Source organism: Onychostruthus taczanowskii, unplaced genomic scaffold (assembly GCF_017590055.1).
Source record: "Onychostruthus taczanowskii isolate IOZ18803 unplaced genomic scaffold, ASM1759005v1 scaffold1, whole genome shotgun sequence".
In the NCBI taxonomy this organism is placed as follows: Eukaryota; Metazoa; Chordata; class Aves; order Passeriformes; family Passeridae; genus Onychostruthus; species Onychostruthus taczanowskii.
In genome coordinates this window covers 1,159,762-1,175,757 of record NW_024496525.1, presented here as the reverse complement: position 1 = coordinate 1,175,757, position 15,996 = coordinate 1,159,762, and the positions used below count along the sequence as shown (strand labels likewise).

Here is a 15,996-nt window from a genome sequence, read left to right as displayed (position 1 = left end):
ATGAACAGATGCATTAAGAATTTTTGCTTTCCTTTAAAGCTTCCTATACTGCTGACAATATGTGGACCCAAAGGACTGCTGGGTTTTTTTCAACATTGCTACTCTTTAGACAAGATAACAATTTTTATCCAAGGAAGAATCAATCTGACAAGTACAAAGCCTCCTGTACGTTGTATACACATTCTAAGGTTGTGAGACTAAGGAGCAGATGTCGCGCTGATCCCAAATTATCTTTCTGAAGAAAGAGGAGATAAATTAAACGAGGAAAATGGACATACAAACACACCAAGGAAATCTCATTCATATGGACACAAAATCAGCCAGAGCTCCCTCAAACAGGCTGCTCACAGGAGCCAGAGAGAGCAGCATATTCAGAGGAAAAACCTAATGCTGTCTTGTAGGATCATCAGCTTGGCAATCTTCAGGCCAGAAAGTCTTGTGATGGGGTGCTCTGTGATCCCTGGGCATTGCATCAGGCCCTTGCAGCACACACACACAGCATGGCACAACACAACACACGACATGACACATCACAGCATAAATCTTTCTTTCATGATCTCCATGACTGTGGGTATCTTATTCTTCTTGTACACCCATCCAACCATGCCAGGCAGAGCTGGGGCTCTCACCCAGAGGTGTTCTGCTTCTAGAAATGCAGCTCTCCTCACACAGCCTGTGCAAAACCTGCTTCACCCACCACACTTGGCCCAACTGTGGGGCAGCCTGAGGGGATCAGGAGAGAGGATGGAAAGGGAAGGGACTCACCACTTGTGCAATTTCTGTTCATGGTTTCCTGGGACATGCTGTGCAACCGCTTCATGTAATCCTCACTGTACCAGACGCGCAGCTTCTCCCCAGGGTGGATGTCACGGCAGGCACGGAAGTAAATCCTCTCGCTGTGCTGAAAGGCCATCAAGTTCTGCTCCCTCTCCTCCCGGGAGATGATGACGTATCTGAGGGCAAGGGGACAAGGCAGGTGTGAAGCACAAATGTCTCTCCTGTGCCCCCCCTTGCATCAGAATGACAACCATGAAGAAGCCAGAATGACCTTTGGAGAGAGACATCAACACAGCCAGGCTGGAAAGCATGGAGTTATAAGCAATGGTGTGCAAACAAGCATGGACATCCAGGGAACACTAAGCCAAGTGGGGCCGTTTTTTGCTGGGGAAGGAATGACACAAATGCACATCCAGTCTGAAGGGATGTCTGCCAGCAAGGGTGACACACCCTCCCAGTCAGAAATATCTTCGCCTAGTGATGGAAACAAGGACTTCCAGACTTCCACGGTCACTTCATGTCCCAGGGCTCCCTCCCTTGTTCTCAGGAACATCTGAAATATGGCAGGGCTCTCTCCCTGTCTGTTTCCCGAAACGACTGCCTTATTTTTTTAGCTGGTAACAGATTTGCTTGCTTCTGTCCTCTCAGGCAAGCAGAACTGAGATTCTAAGGACAGAAACATGGATACCTAGTGGGCATGGGAGTAGGTGCTGGTTGTCCAAGCACATGCCAGTATTGGAAGATTTTGCACTTTGGAGTTCAGCAGGGTGTGACATAAGAAACCAATTCAGCTCTGCAAGTGGAAACCCCAACACCGCATTGTGGGGATCTCCTAGCAGTGCTGACAAAAAGATCAGGGCATGGGATTTATTTTCCTGATTTAAACCAGCTTCATTTCAGCTCAGCAGAAATGTATTTATTCCTAGTCCCAGCAACTGGCCTTCTGTGAAACTTGCTAAAACAGAGATCTGTCACTAGCTCTCAAACTCCCCATTCCTGCTAGAGGACATGAAAAAGGCTTGGTAATACTGGTTCCAGTTGCCACCAGCATGAGCTCACAACACCTACCCAGGAAGGAGGCCCCATCACAGCATGTGTAGACCCCAGATCAGACGTGAACAGCTCATAGCTAAAACTTATTTTTCTCTTATGCCATATGCCTCATGTTCAGCATGCCCCACTGAAGCAAAGGCAAGGAGGCTGAGGAGAGCATACAGCTGCTATTAGTCCTTGCCTAAGTTCCCTAATGTATATACAGTTATTTCTTTGGCTTAAGAAATCTGTCAAATCTTTTTAATAGTCTACCTTCTCTAGCCACATGAATGCACAGATAAAGACACAAGTCCACCTGCACGTGATCCCACTAACCCACACATATAAGGTCGCAAACTTGGTGAAACTTCCCACAAAACAACTCTGCAGTGGCAATGTCTCAGAGTGCCTGAGGCTCTGGTTTTAATGTTAAGCAACTGTGCATGTTCCTGCAATCAGTTGTATTTTTCCTAATGTGTGCTACCCAGGATTCTCTGCCATCTTCAGTAATTATTTAAACAGCAGACTGGTACTGCCAACATCGGCTTTTATTAACCTTTATTTACTTCTGATCACAAAACAAAGGAACTTTTGTAGTACCAGTTTGTGTATTTGAGAAGGAAGAGAGACCTGGACCAGTGGGGTGGGTAGGAGGTACTGCAACAGCACACAGCTGCCAGGCTGTTGCTTTTGTATGTTAGCTATCACTCCTCAAAAGGTGTATCAGGCCTTCAGCCAGCCATGAGATACACAACCCTTGAGACAGACCAATGTGCTGGTGCCTTGCAGCACAGATCCTAGAGGATGCTCTCTCCAGTCCAAGCAAAATGTCAGGATGCTTCCTAGCACCAGCTAAGGAGAGACCCTACTTTGGATCCCACCATCCACAACAGATCAGGGTGCCCCTGTGAAGATTTACTAATCTAAAGTCACTCAGAGATCCTTCTTATAACATACAGGACCTGTACATCTACAGCCAGTGGCACCAAGGAATTCATGCAGCAGTGGCAGGATGGTCTAGTGCATTTTCAGCAAACAGTATTTGACAGTGAGATGTAGAAAATACAGCTTTGAATGGGAAGTTAACTATGCCCACCAGGGCTCATTTTTGTTATGAAGTATTTTGTTAAGCATGAGCTTTTTCTCTTCACTGCTCTCCTTCTACCTCTACAGCCCTCCACGTTTCTGCCCGAGTATCCTTCAGCTCTGCTGCCTGCATCCTGTGGCTCTGGCCACCTGCTGGAGCAGCAGGGAGCTGGGAGGAGAGTGCAGGCTGGAGGGCATGAGCTGCTGCAACACGGCAGCAAATGCTGCCTGGCTGTTCATCCAGCCTCCTGCAGCCACTAGCACAGCTATTCTCATCAGAAGCCTCCAACAGAGAGTTTGTGATAATCCAGTCACAAACACGTTTCTTCACAGCCACACCCAGCTAGCAAGTGGTTTACACTCCTAGAGAGGAAGCTTTCCATCTGTGATACTTCACTGAGGTAAAGTAAATGGGATGAGATCATCCACACAAAAGAAACAGTTTTGAATCAGTGCTGCCCAGCCCCAAGCTCCAGTTTCCCCAGAGGCACAAAAGACACAAGTTACAAAGGACTGCATAAACCCCACATTCCAACTGCTGGTCTAAGGCACTTAGCGCCACTGCACGCCACAGCTGAGAGGCAGATACTTTCCAAGGATGGAAAAAATCATTCCACAAAAGTGCAGCCAGCTTGGTGAATCAGGGGCACAAACCACCTGCTGAGGCATGATCAGCCTTCACTGACACACATCCCAAGGCCAAAGTGCTCATATCCCGAACAACCCAATCCTTCCTGCGAAGCCTGCATAGTGTCCAGCCCCCTTCCCAATGCCAAATACTCCATTTGGATTGAAGCAAGGAGGCTACCTTGGTTTGGACACCCAGGACAGGCATGGTTAGGCTGACCCTAGCACTGCACACTGATGGGCAAAGCTCTGCTTGCAGAGCAGGTTTCCCAAGGGAGGATCCTCAGAGGAAGAGCAGTCATACTGCTCCTTCAGCAGACCCAGACACCCTCAGCTGCACCTGGTCCTGCAGGGAGGCATTGCCACCAGTCACAAATCCATCATTTCATGTCTTGTCTAGTCCTTGGGACAGGCCAGCCTCCCGAACACCACAGTTCTTGACCAGGCTACTCAGGACTAGACATAGCACCAAGGGAGACCACTTCTGACTCATCTGCAGCTACTGGGGCTGGGATCAACCCCACAGCTGACAGAGGCACAGCTCCTTGCTCTGCAGGAGCACCTTTCCCACAGACTTTCTAGCTAGCAGCAAATAAAAATCATTGTTGCGTTTTTACTAAGGCCCAGCCCACTCAGGACACCAAATTCCCAAGTTCTGGGATGGGAAGTGAGCATGCCCAGAAAAAAATGTCAAGTTATTTTTCTGCAGCTGGGATCATTCCTCCCCAGGAGGGCGACAGAGCCTCTGGGGAGGATCCAGAAGAGACGGTGAGGAGGGAGAAGACCTATGCAGCTGGAGGGAGGCTCAGGCTTCTCCCCTTTTCCTCTTCACTATTGCCCTGGACTTGCCTCATGGCTCCCTGCTGCCCACTCCACAGCCACTGGCCCTTCCCAAACCAACTTCGGGCACAGAGCCAGGGCAGGAGATCCCACACAAGACAGCAGCCACCAGCCCAGTCTGAAGCCATGGGATGCCACCCCTAAACCCTGCCTCCGTGCTCTGATGCCAAGTGTCTACAGGAGACCCACATCTGTGACAGGCTAGTTACCAGCTCAGGCAAAAATTGTAGCGAGAAACAAATGACTCAACAGCAGCTGTGTTAAAAGTGTTACATATTTATTGCATTCTTAACAAAAATACTTTTAAAGAGAGAATTTTTTCAGCATGTACAAGACATGGAGACACTGGGGCTAAGCACAGCAGTTTGCTTTGACAGACACTTAATTCAACAGCCAGTTAACAGGACAGGTGCAGGAAGAAGTATCCTTTGTGAGCCAGTACAGAAAAGCCACTCCACTGAGGGGTCTACACATGGCCCCAGGAGATACGTCCCCATATCTGGGCCAATCTGTAATAGTCCACAGAGGAAACTAGGGGAGACATCAGGCAGTTTATAGTAAAAGGTCCTTTCTCCTGACCAGTACCCAGCCTTTGGGGATTTGCATTAAGGGCTGTGCATCCTGCACCAGCATGCTCTCTGTAAATACATCTGTGTGGTCAAACTGATGGCAGCAATAATGTTAACTCCCTCCAGTGCCCAGCACTTGCAGGAGTCTCCTCCTTTGCAGACCTGAGGGTTCCTAGAAGGGATCCCCCTGGCCAACACCAAAGGAGCTAATCTTACCACTATACCCATGGGAGGGCATCAGTAAAGACCAAATATTATAAAAATATAAAATACTAATATTAATATATAGCAGCAGCACCATATTGACTCAGAAAGCCTTTAAAACATATCATCCTTTTTTCAGCTCTCTCTGATTCATAAATTAGATCCACTTCTGTCAGATTTTCCAATCTCCCCTGCATCTGAAGAGAGGCTGCGACTTTTGCAGAATATGAATGTTTCAACAGAAGTAAAAGGATATCCTCAGTGGAAGGTGAGCAAGTTCTGCCCTGGTCTGGCACCAGCACTAAAGGGAATGTCCTCTACATGAAACCAGTTGGGTCATTCCTCAGGAATGAGGCTTTTTTCCTTGCCAGACCACTACTTCCTTGAGCAATCTTTTATTGCACCACTAAAAATAAATTACTTGAATTAGAACTACAGAACATCTTAAAAAAAAAAAAAAAAAAAAGGAAAAGCATGTCATGAATGCCTGAATGCCTGACACAGCAGATATAAAATGGACTTTTCAGGAAAGAAGCTAGTGCACTATGCTTTTAAAGGAGAGGTCAGACAGGTTAAAGATGACCCTGAAGGCCACACAAAACAAGCCATCCTTCTGCTACACCGCCCTGCCTCTGTTCAATTCCACAGAAGTTTCTGTAACTTTTTTGCCAAGCCTGTAGCACAGCTATGGCATGATGATGCACACTCATGTTAACTGGAATAGTGTCCTGAAACCAACCTCCAGATACTTTAGAAGAGCCTGGAGAGCACGGTGTGCTGTGTGGTTAACAGCTTGACCCTTTTCCCTGCTGAAGCTTATCAGGATAATGGTCTGGGTTTTTCCAGAGATGGGGGCAGCATGCTAGATGCAGAGGTGAAAATTAAGGAGAAAACAGACATATTATATAAGAGCTACTACATATATTATCATCACCTGAAGTGACATTATTAAAGCCTAGTTCCAGAATCAGTGTTGTACATGGGAACCTCACAGAGTTCTAGAGTAATTCAAATGTTGTAACACAGTTCTTCCTTGCACCTATATAGGGAAAGAAAGCAGTATAAAACCAACATGCTTAAAATGTTAACCTATGTAGCTGTGAATTTAGACTGTAAACTCCTCATGACAGGAAAACACAGTACAGATCCCACCCTAAATAAAACTAAGTGCAAAGTAACTGTACTGAAGCTGACAGAATTACAGTACAACAAAACCAAACTGGCCTGATGTCAGAAGTAGGCCCTACATCTTTTCTGGTTTCTGTTCAGTCTCCCGCATTTTGAAGGGGTGAGGTGCTTCAAAACTGAAGATTTGACAACATTCAAGAAAATAATATGATTCAATTATCTTTAAATGTTGTCATATGATGAAATAATTGTATTTTAACTGCAATTATGAAAAGTAGGGGTTTCAGACTGGAGCAAACAAAAGCTGAACTCTTTAACACAAGTGCATGTGGCACTGCAGGATCCTTGCAAAGGCCTATGCCTTTGCAACCCTTTTCAGCAGTCTAAAACCCCATGGTGCTCAGACCTGTCCTGAGAATCATGCCTTCTTCCCTTCCCTGCACAAGCTCTGCTTTTACACTCCTCTCCCCAAAGCTGTGTGTAAGCCCCGGACAGCCCACTATCACTGAATGAAAGATAAAAGCAATGATCAATAAGAGTTTTTATCGTCATAAGGCTGTATTTCTGCACATACTGCATATACTAATATTCAGGAAGATGACGGGAATGCAGTAGTAGGATAAAATTGTGAGTTGATTGCAAAGGGATCTCTGTAGCATGCTGTTTCAGTAAGTAACATTTCATAGGAATGGGAAAGATCCAGATAATAATTTCTATTGCATCTCTTAGTTTATACAGCATTTCGCGCATGGGGAAGCCAGTGAAAACTCTTTAATCTCTATGAACCCAAAGATGTCCTACATTCCAAGCTCTACAGTATTTGAGATTCCTCTTTGCCATTGCAGAGGGCCAGTCCTGCAATTAGTTGCCATATTCATACTGCTCTGTTAGCCAGGAGGGGGATGGATAGGTTGGGTCAGCTGTTGACCTTCCCCACAGAATACTGATACACATGGAGAAGCCATGTGAACATGCAGCAGCTCAGGAAGGGGCATCCTTCTTTACTTTATATGAAACAGACTAAAAATGATGTTTTCTTTTTCGTGACCTGGTGGCCCGTGCAGGAGTCGTCCGTTTTAGAGGGTTTTGGTTAGACTCTGCATTGGGCTCAGGGGGCTGTTTAGAGCAAGCTGCTTGCAGACAGGACCCTGGCACGGCACCAGGATCTTGTATCCTGTGGAAAGCCCGGACTCCATCACGTATTTCTGTCAGTGTCTGACACATCTGGCCAACCTGGCTGGTGAGGTCAGCCACGCTCTGGCTGACGGCATGCATGCTATCTGCCATGTCCCTATGAATGGCCACCAGCTCCTGGCAGAACTGCCTGAACAGGTCTGTTTGCTGTGCATGGGAATGGAGAAGCTGGCGGTCGAAGCTGGAGAGGGGCGGGCTCCTTGTGCGGGGGTGCGGGGGTCTGCAGGCCGAGGCGGTGCGCGGGGATGGACAGCGCAGCTCCTGCCTTTGGCTGGCAGCTTCCGAAGGCTCTGACGAGGAAGAAGTGCGAAGGAAGGAGGGCCTGGAGAATGGACTGACACCTGCACCAGCCTTCGGCAGCGAAGCGAAGTGGTGTTCCTGAGAAGTGCCTGGCATCTCTTCATCTTCATCAGCTTGAACAGAAGAGGAAGCATGAATTATTAATGTGAAATCCCTCTCAACACTGGCTTCTGTGATATCTCAAAGAAAGTGGGAAAAGAGTTTTCCCCTCCCCCCGGCCTGCCAGTTCGGACAAGCCTGTAGCTTCTGATGCATAACTCAACATGCAAGTGCTGCAATGTTAGCTTCTGTGTGACAAGCTTAGCCATGAGAAACCTGAGAGTGGGTGGACCCAAGCTATTGTGGTATTCTGCACAGAGCACTGTTCATTACTAGAATATTAATCCATTTCAGAGAGTAGCAATCACTTATCTTCCCCAAACCCATAGGCAGCTATCACAAATACTCTGAAGGGACACAGACTTCTCATGTAAAAGTCCTGCCCCCCCCATTTCTCACATCCTCTGCACTAAGAAGAGCGTAGATGTTGTATTGCTGCTCTCAAAGTGTGTTCTGCAAAGCCATTACGTGGCCTGGTATCACTAAGACAAAGAGGCAATCAGACAAAGCAGCAAAAGACCCTATGTTAATCAGGCAAATACACTTGATGCAAAATCAAAACTAAAGCAAAATGCCACAGGAAAACTATCATTAGTCTGATAAATATCTAGTGATGTGCCAGTTCACAGGTACAGCCATCTGAAGAGTAAGAAGAGACAAGGTTTCACCTGGTGCAGCTGTATTCTGCATAGCATAACCAGTATTCTTTTTACCTCTGAAATAGTTCAACTGGCTTCCAAGACAGATGCAAAGAATGACCAAGTCCCACCATGTCAGCTCTGGAAGATTTTGTTCTTGCTTTCCCACTAACAACTTCAGCTATGATTCAGACCCAGTGTGGTAGGAGAGCAGCACCCATGAGGTGTTAGGTTCTTGGGAAGTGAGTCAACTATCACCTCCTTCTCTCCTTTGCGTCCCTAAAAGCTCACAAACAAGAAGCCGCACCTCCACAGATGAAAACTGTGTACAAAACTATGAAAAGAACCTGCACAAAGCAGCTTGTGGTTTAGCACTGGAAGCTGTCTGAGAATTGTGGTGTAAGAAGATTAACTTCAAAAGCGGGGTTTCTTTAAAACCAGTGAAGAAGGAGTCATTATTGCCTACCTTTTTCACAGTGTTCATGCTGATCCTTCAGACCACTACTGAGAAATCATTAGTGGCCCAACCTCAGCAATGAACACCGATGATCACTGAGACCCCCAAAGCTCTCTTGGAAGTGATCCATTGGCAAGAGGCAGATGCCTTGCAGTTTAGTAGCATTGCTGTTTTATCAGGGTGAAGATATCCTAATCCTTTACAAGTACTTTTTCCACAGACTGAACCCAGTCATACTTCAAATACAGATGCTCCCTCACTTGTAGGATTAATTCATCCTTAATCCATTATTTACTCCCAGATGACAGTATGGAAAAGAACTAGATAAACACATAAAGATGACCTTAACTTGGAAACAATCCATCTCAACACTCCACAACCACCAGAGCAGGAATCAAGCACAGCAGAAGGACAGGAAACCCAGCCATCTCACACAACACATAATGCTCTTCTGGTGAGATATGCAAGCATGAGACAAAGAGGTGTTAAGGCAGTGATACTTACAGCTCGTTGTGGGGCTGTCAACCACGTCCAGATCCGCTCTCGGGCAGCTGTGCCTCTGGTGGGACGAATGCAGCGCCGACTCGATGGCTCTCTCATGGGCGGTCAGGACGATGGCTGAGGGCTGCCCCGCGCTGCCGGGGCTGGAGAGGGACCTCTGCATGAGCGCCAGTTTGTCCTTGGTCCTTCTCTTCATGTCGTCCCATCTGTGTTTAATGTCTTTTACGGACCTGGGGACCTGGCTGACTGATGTGATCTGCCTGGCTATGCCTTCCCAGATCTTGTCCCTGTCAGCATAGGATAGACGCACTGTCTCCCTCCCAAACAGCATGGCTTCATTTCGGGTCACCTCAGTGACCAGAATGTCCAGTTCTTCCTTGGAAAACTTGGGCTTCCTCTTTCGTTCAGCCATGTTCCTTGGGTTGAACATCCCACAAAGCATAATTGGGTAAAAGGAAATCAGCGCAAAGCAACCCCCTGCATCCAACCACTTGACCAGTGCAGTACTGGGGCAGAGGAGTTGGCTGGGATCCTGCTCCCCCGACCCACAACAATCTCTCACCAGGAAAGGGCAGCTGTTTTGTTTTTAGAAGGTAATTTTCAAGCTTAAGGAAAAAAAAAATACCAAGCAACACTAGTGTGAAGGAGCCTTCTCAGCTTTAAAGTTAAATCAAATTTTACACATTGTCTGATGCCCTGACTTACGTATGAGATTTTCAGTTCAGCCTCACATCACTTGCCACAGTTTGTGCACAGAAAAAAAAGTGAGAACTTGCAATCACAGTGGTGAATTAGCTTCTAATGTGTCACTGCTCAAAACTTAGATGAAATTTAGAGGCCTGAAACATATCTTATTGTTCTACCTGACATAACATGCAATAGGAACTTTTATACCACCCTCTCTGTTACAACTTGCATGATGTCATGAAAAGGCTCCACTAAATTGGATTTTTTTTTGGGTAGGTAGGTTTTGACTAGACTGGTGGGCAATTTCTGCAACTTGCTTTCCCTAAGGAAAGATCTGTTTTTTCAGTATTGGGGTACTCTACACCCAGCATTTGTCTGCTTCACAGCAAGCTCTTGTTTCACCCAGAAATGGCTGCCATTTCCCATTGTTCTCAAAAGGAATGAGGCCACCCACTTGATTTTCCTGGCTAGGCTTTCCATCACTGCCACTGACATAAGCCTGCACCCAGTTTCTGGTGCTTCAGATGAACAACTTGTAGCCTCAGCCCATTGAGAAAAAGAGGCAGCTATCTTGAGAACAAACAGTTTTGTCCAAAGGGGGTTTGTGTTAATTTCTCCAGTCACAATCAAAGAAAATTATAAAAATAAACAAAACATTAGTCCTAACTATGTTTTGCTATTGGGAAAAAAACAAGGCAGTAGATCTGTTCAATAAGGAAAGAGAAAACAGACTGTCTGAATCTACAGAAAGGTGCTGACTCATGTCATTCTAGTTCCTTCCTAGTGTTGTTAACATGGTTGTTTAATCAATCTCACTGCCACTGCAGCGTGCCATCAGGACAAGTGTCAGTTTGGTTAATGCTGGAAAACCAGTAGGAGATGCTGCTCAAATACACGCCACATCAGGGAGAGCTGGGACCTAAGTGCACAGATGCATTTCATGGGAACAAACATAAAAGAATGCTTGAGATCCTATCTTGCTGGAGCTTTATTTACAGAGAGAAAGAAGTAGCATTTAGAGAAGATGGTAATGAAATGATGGAGAGCCAGCAAAGCACCTGTAACCCTGAATCTCAAAAAACCCCAACAAAAAAACTCACCAAACTTAAAAGGAAAAAGGAGTTCTCCCAGCTGAACATGAGCAGAAGGGAAAAGGCTACACAAAACATTGAGCAAGGGAATATTTACAGTTTGGCTTTTATTGCATTCAGCAAAACTGGGCTTGGTGTAAGTCCTCATCAGGCACACATGACTGCACAGTGCCTTCATGAGGTGGCAACACACCTCCACAGACAAGCTGCTCTGGTGAAAAGAGTAACAGTATTCTCCTAAGTGCTCTGGGTAGGGGTGAGCCTGCAGAACGTAACAGGGCTCTCTGGAGACAGGGGTCACAAAACCTGGTGCCCCCTCTTCTCTGCCAAACTGACGGCTGCTGTCATCAGCAAAGCTGCACCGATGGAGAATTAGACCCCTATTTGCTCTTCCCAGACAGGATATCCCATCAAGTGCACTTAGGACAGCTTATGGTAGGCCTGGATATTCAGATTTTAGTGTTTCCACTCATATCCTCCAGCAGGACGTAGACAAAACAATCTAATTTACATATTCCAATAGCAAACTTGCCACACATCGAGTAATGAGCTCTGGCCAGTTTTAATCACAAATTCAATTAACCCAAGGTTCCTAAGAGGCACATCAACCTCCTCCTTATAAAAATGCAGACAGTGTTACCATCAGAGGGATCCTTTTCTCCTCTAGCATGCCTTATGTCCCTAGAGGCAGTCACTGACATCTACAAGTACCTCTCTGGTGGTGCCATGAGGGTTTCAGCAAGCTCCAGAGCAGCCCCAGCTGTGAGGTTGTGAACTCACACCTCAGCCCAGGTTAATCTGAAAGTGCAAGGCACACTGAACAGTAGGCACTTAATGATTACCCCAAAAAAATATCAATCAACTTCACTTTTCCTGGCCTCCAAGAAACAAGCATGTAATTTTTCCCAGGGCTCTGTGAGGATCACAGCCCCACAGTAATTTGGGGGGGGGGGGGGGGGGTTTTTTTTTTTTTTTTGGGTGTGTGGGTCTCTGTGTAAATTTGACTCTGTAATAGATAAGAACATTTGTGCCACAAGGTAGCAGAAATCAGTTTATGACATTCAACAGAATGACATTCATAGACTGGTGGATTTTACTCACCCTGAACACAAGGGCAGTCACAGTAACCCTGCCCGTTTTCTAAATGCTTATTTTTAAAAGGTTCTGTAAAGTTGAAATAGCAGCTCCATACGTAAAAGATCCACTAGTCAAAGTTGGTCCTGCTTTAAGCAGGCTATTGGAACACCTGACCAGAGCTCCCTTCCAAGCTCTATTACTGTATGAAAAGTCAAATCAGAGATGCCCCCACTATAAGGAGATACAGGAAGATTTACAGGACAGTCTGGCTCCCCATGATCTCTGCCACTATGTTTGGAGAGGAAAGGGGGCAGAAAGGAAAGCTAAGGAGAAAGCAGTGAGAAAGTCTTGCTTCAGCCTTTTCATTAGCTAAGGCAAAGGATGAATTTATACTGTGCCAAAAGCCTAAGAATTCAGGAACTCACATGTAAGAAGGGTTACAGACTATAAATGCTCAAAATATCCTAGAAACCCCAAACATGAGGCACTACACTTCAACAGTTAGTTAGGCACTGCCAGTTTCTACCCTGTATCTCGTTCTGGGCCAAGTGATGCATACACAGAACAATGAACTTTCCTGGACTTTCTGAATTACTTCTGGTTTTTTTGTCAGATCCATTATTTTTACAGAACACCAACAACTGAGTAAGAGAATTTCCTCAGAAGCTGCCAGGAAAATGGATGGTCCTCTGCAACCCTTCAGAAGCCCCAAGAACTGCCATCAGCAGCAATTTATGGTTTGTGTCCAAGAAAGCAATAATTTTGCTTGCTGCAATCCATGGTAAACAGCCACCAGAAAAATAAAAACAGAGGAAGACGTTTGCATATGTTGAAGTCATGGAGTTTCATGAAGTATTGCAAACAGCAGGACTTTACTCTGGACAGAGATGAAGGGTGCATTAGCTGTGTGCCAGCAGCCAGCTTAGGAGAATGTGCTCCCAGCATCAGGAGTTTGTCTTGACTAACTGACTGATCAGAGAAAGGACAAGAGGATATTACCACTGCCATACCATCTGCTACACTTGTTACTCCTCCCTCCCTGTCATCCACTGCCTTGCGTGAACAGGCATTTGAAATTAAACCAGCAAGCGCTGCAGTGTATATACTGTCCTCAGGCAACATGAAAATGGACTCAGGTACGCTATTCAAACAACAGAAACAATAGTCAGATCTACAAGAAGAGAGAGGAGTCAGCCCAAGCTGCCCTCCCCATGCCATACCCACCTACCCAGAAGGTGAGTAGATCTGCTTTGCAAAGCACTCCATCTGTGAGTGATAGCAAAGAGCACCATCTGAAAAACAAAAAGAGCGCTGTGTACAGCGTCCTGGAAGTCAAGTGTGGTTTCTGTGTGTGATCTCAGTGTCAGGTGATGTTCTAGCACAGTATATTGAGCACGCCTGAGTCTAAAAGGTGCTAACAAACAAAATCAAGGCTTTTTGAGGACTCCTATTGCCACTTGAGCTGTCAGTCAGACTCTACATAATACTACTGGTTATAAGCACTTTTCAAGAGTAAAATCAGAAAGGTCAGTAAGACTGGTATAGCCTGCAGAGACCCCTGATACACCCTTCCCATGAGAGGTCACAAACATCTCCTTTCCACAAAGCCATAGCCCTCCATGCCTTTCAAGGCTGTACACAATGGCCCAGACCACACTCAGACTGAACCATGGCAAATACAAGTTTAGGCAAGACTATTCTGCTCGTGGTGTTAGCACCACAAGTAGTGCCTATTTAAATCCAGACATCAAGCTTATGTTCACGGCAGTAGGAAGAAGAGCTCATCATAGAATTTTTGCTTTCCAAGACTGTGTTTTACCCCAGCTTCACTTTCATGCAGACCACAAAGATCCAGATCTATGCAGATTTTTGAACTTTGCATTCTTTACTTCTAGATATGTCTGCCTACCTGATCTCTTCACTGTATCGCTGGTTCTTTTTGAAGTGATGATCCCAGCTTCAGCCCTAGTCTAGTATTTTATCTCACCCAGCAGTGAACAAATGTAGCAGCTGCAATCCTTACAGAAAAATGAAATCCTTTGCTGAACTTTATGAACATAAATGTCAGAACAGCTGCTATCCATGTGAAGACTGAAACGGCCAAACGTGGTGCAACCAGATGCGACCAGTTAGGCCAATCTTGCATTTACCTGTACTTCATGCTTTTTATTCCAGTAACGAGGGACAACTGAAAATCCTAGACACCCAGGCCAACAAACCAGATAATCCCACGCTGCCTTATTCTTGTAGGAAATGCCTTCCTGATAAAAGCCACTTCCAAAGTTCCCCACGGAAGCAGCACTGGTCTGACGGGCCTCACCGTGCAGCAATGCCCCGTTCTGGTGACTCGCCACACGTACGAGGCCTCAGTGACCGATGTCTTGCAGACACATGCCAACGCAGATACACTGCCCCACGGGCACACGCACACGTCCCTCCGTGCTGCAGCGGCCGCAGCAGACCAGCCGCGCTGCCGAGGCGCGGGGCCGGCAGAGGGAGCGCAAGCACACGCCTCAGCCCTGCCTTCAGTCGCCCAGCTCGCCCTTCTCCTCGCACAGGACAGCTGACACTGCCAACCCACAGCCAGCACGGACAGCTGCTTCAAATTAAGCCCAGAAAGAAAGCAAAAGAAAAAAAAAAAAAGCATCTCTTTTAGTATCTGTCAAATGAGTAAGGACAGGAAAAAAAAAAAAACAAACAGAATCGAATGTTACCTCGGGGGCAATGCAAAGCATTTTGCAAATATTTGAACATAACATAAAAAAATGAGTAAAAAAATGGAGTGAGACCTGTCAGTGCTTGTAAGAGTGGATAAATAAGATCATCTTTAACATTTATTCACATTCCAGAAAATAGTGATCCTCCATATGCACATTCTTGTCTTTTTTTAGACCCTTTCTTTGAATCTGATGCCAAAGATACTAATTACAATAAATACTGAAAGAGTACAAGTACACCACTTGCAAAACGGTGGTGACATTTTGGTTACAAAACAGCAAGGAGTATTTGATGGTCTCTCTCTGGAAGACAGAGTCCCAGAAGGGAAGGCAGAAGAGAACTGGACTCACCTCATCCAGTTTGCTTTGGTTTCATCTGTCCCATCAATGGATTTGTAGCGGTTGTTCTTATCAACGATCTGTGGAGCAAGAGAATGGATGCAGCATGTCAACCAGCTGGTCCAGGCAGGAGAAGGTCTATGAATCTCAAATCACTGCTCTAGTTCTGGCTTTGAGTCATGGCGTGAAACTCTATGCTGTGAATCTCAGCTCTCCTGGTACTACAGGCTGCTGACCTGGAGTGCATAGAGGCTACTCTGAACTGAGAGCTGTTTTTCTATGTACAAATATCTGTAACTGTGGATGCAGCTGACAACATCATTAACAATCCTGGGATAAAAAATATTAACTTCCTTTTTGGGACAGGGCTGAGACTCACATTTATTCTACAGACAGAAAAGTGTGAGGAGCATTTCACATCAGCAGCTCTCAATTTTTTCCCAATAATAACTCAAGTCCCACAAAGCAATTCTCATAATTAACATGTGTTGATCCAGTGATCTCTCCATCTCATATGCTAACCAAGTTGTGTAGTATGAGGGGAAAAAAAGTTTTGGTGCTCGAATCTGCATATAGATCAGTTCCTGATGGACTGGATCTTTTTTGGCTTCTTGGACACCTCCTCTGCTCAGG

The 15,996-nt window shown here is 45.8% G+C and overlaps 1 protein-coding gene across 4 annotated transcripts in view; it reads right to left on the bottom strand.

Annotated features, from left to right (window-relative positions):
• The window catches only part of PRDM11 (PR/SET domain 11), a 43,108-nt gene that overhangs the window by 7,405 nt on the left and 19,707 nt on the right, over positions 1 to 15,996 (bottom strand). For 3 of the 4 annotated variants that reach the window (XM_041412934.1, XM_041412849.1, XM_041413010.1), the window contains exons 5-6: positions 15,376 to 15,443; positions 766 to 953 (exon numbers count right to left, since the gene is read on the bottom strand). In XM_041412934.1, the coding sequence (XP_041268868.1) occupies positions 766 to 953; positions 15,376 to 15,443 (256 nt within the window). Of the gene's footprint in view, positions 1 to 765; positions 954 to 4,654; positions 7,871 to 9,455; positions 9,869 to 15,375; positions 15,444 to 15,996 lie in introns of those variants that run through there. The other variant, XM_041413157.1, reaches the window with a different exon arrangement.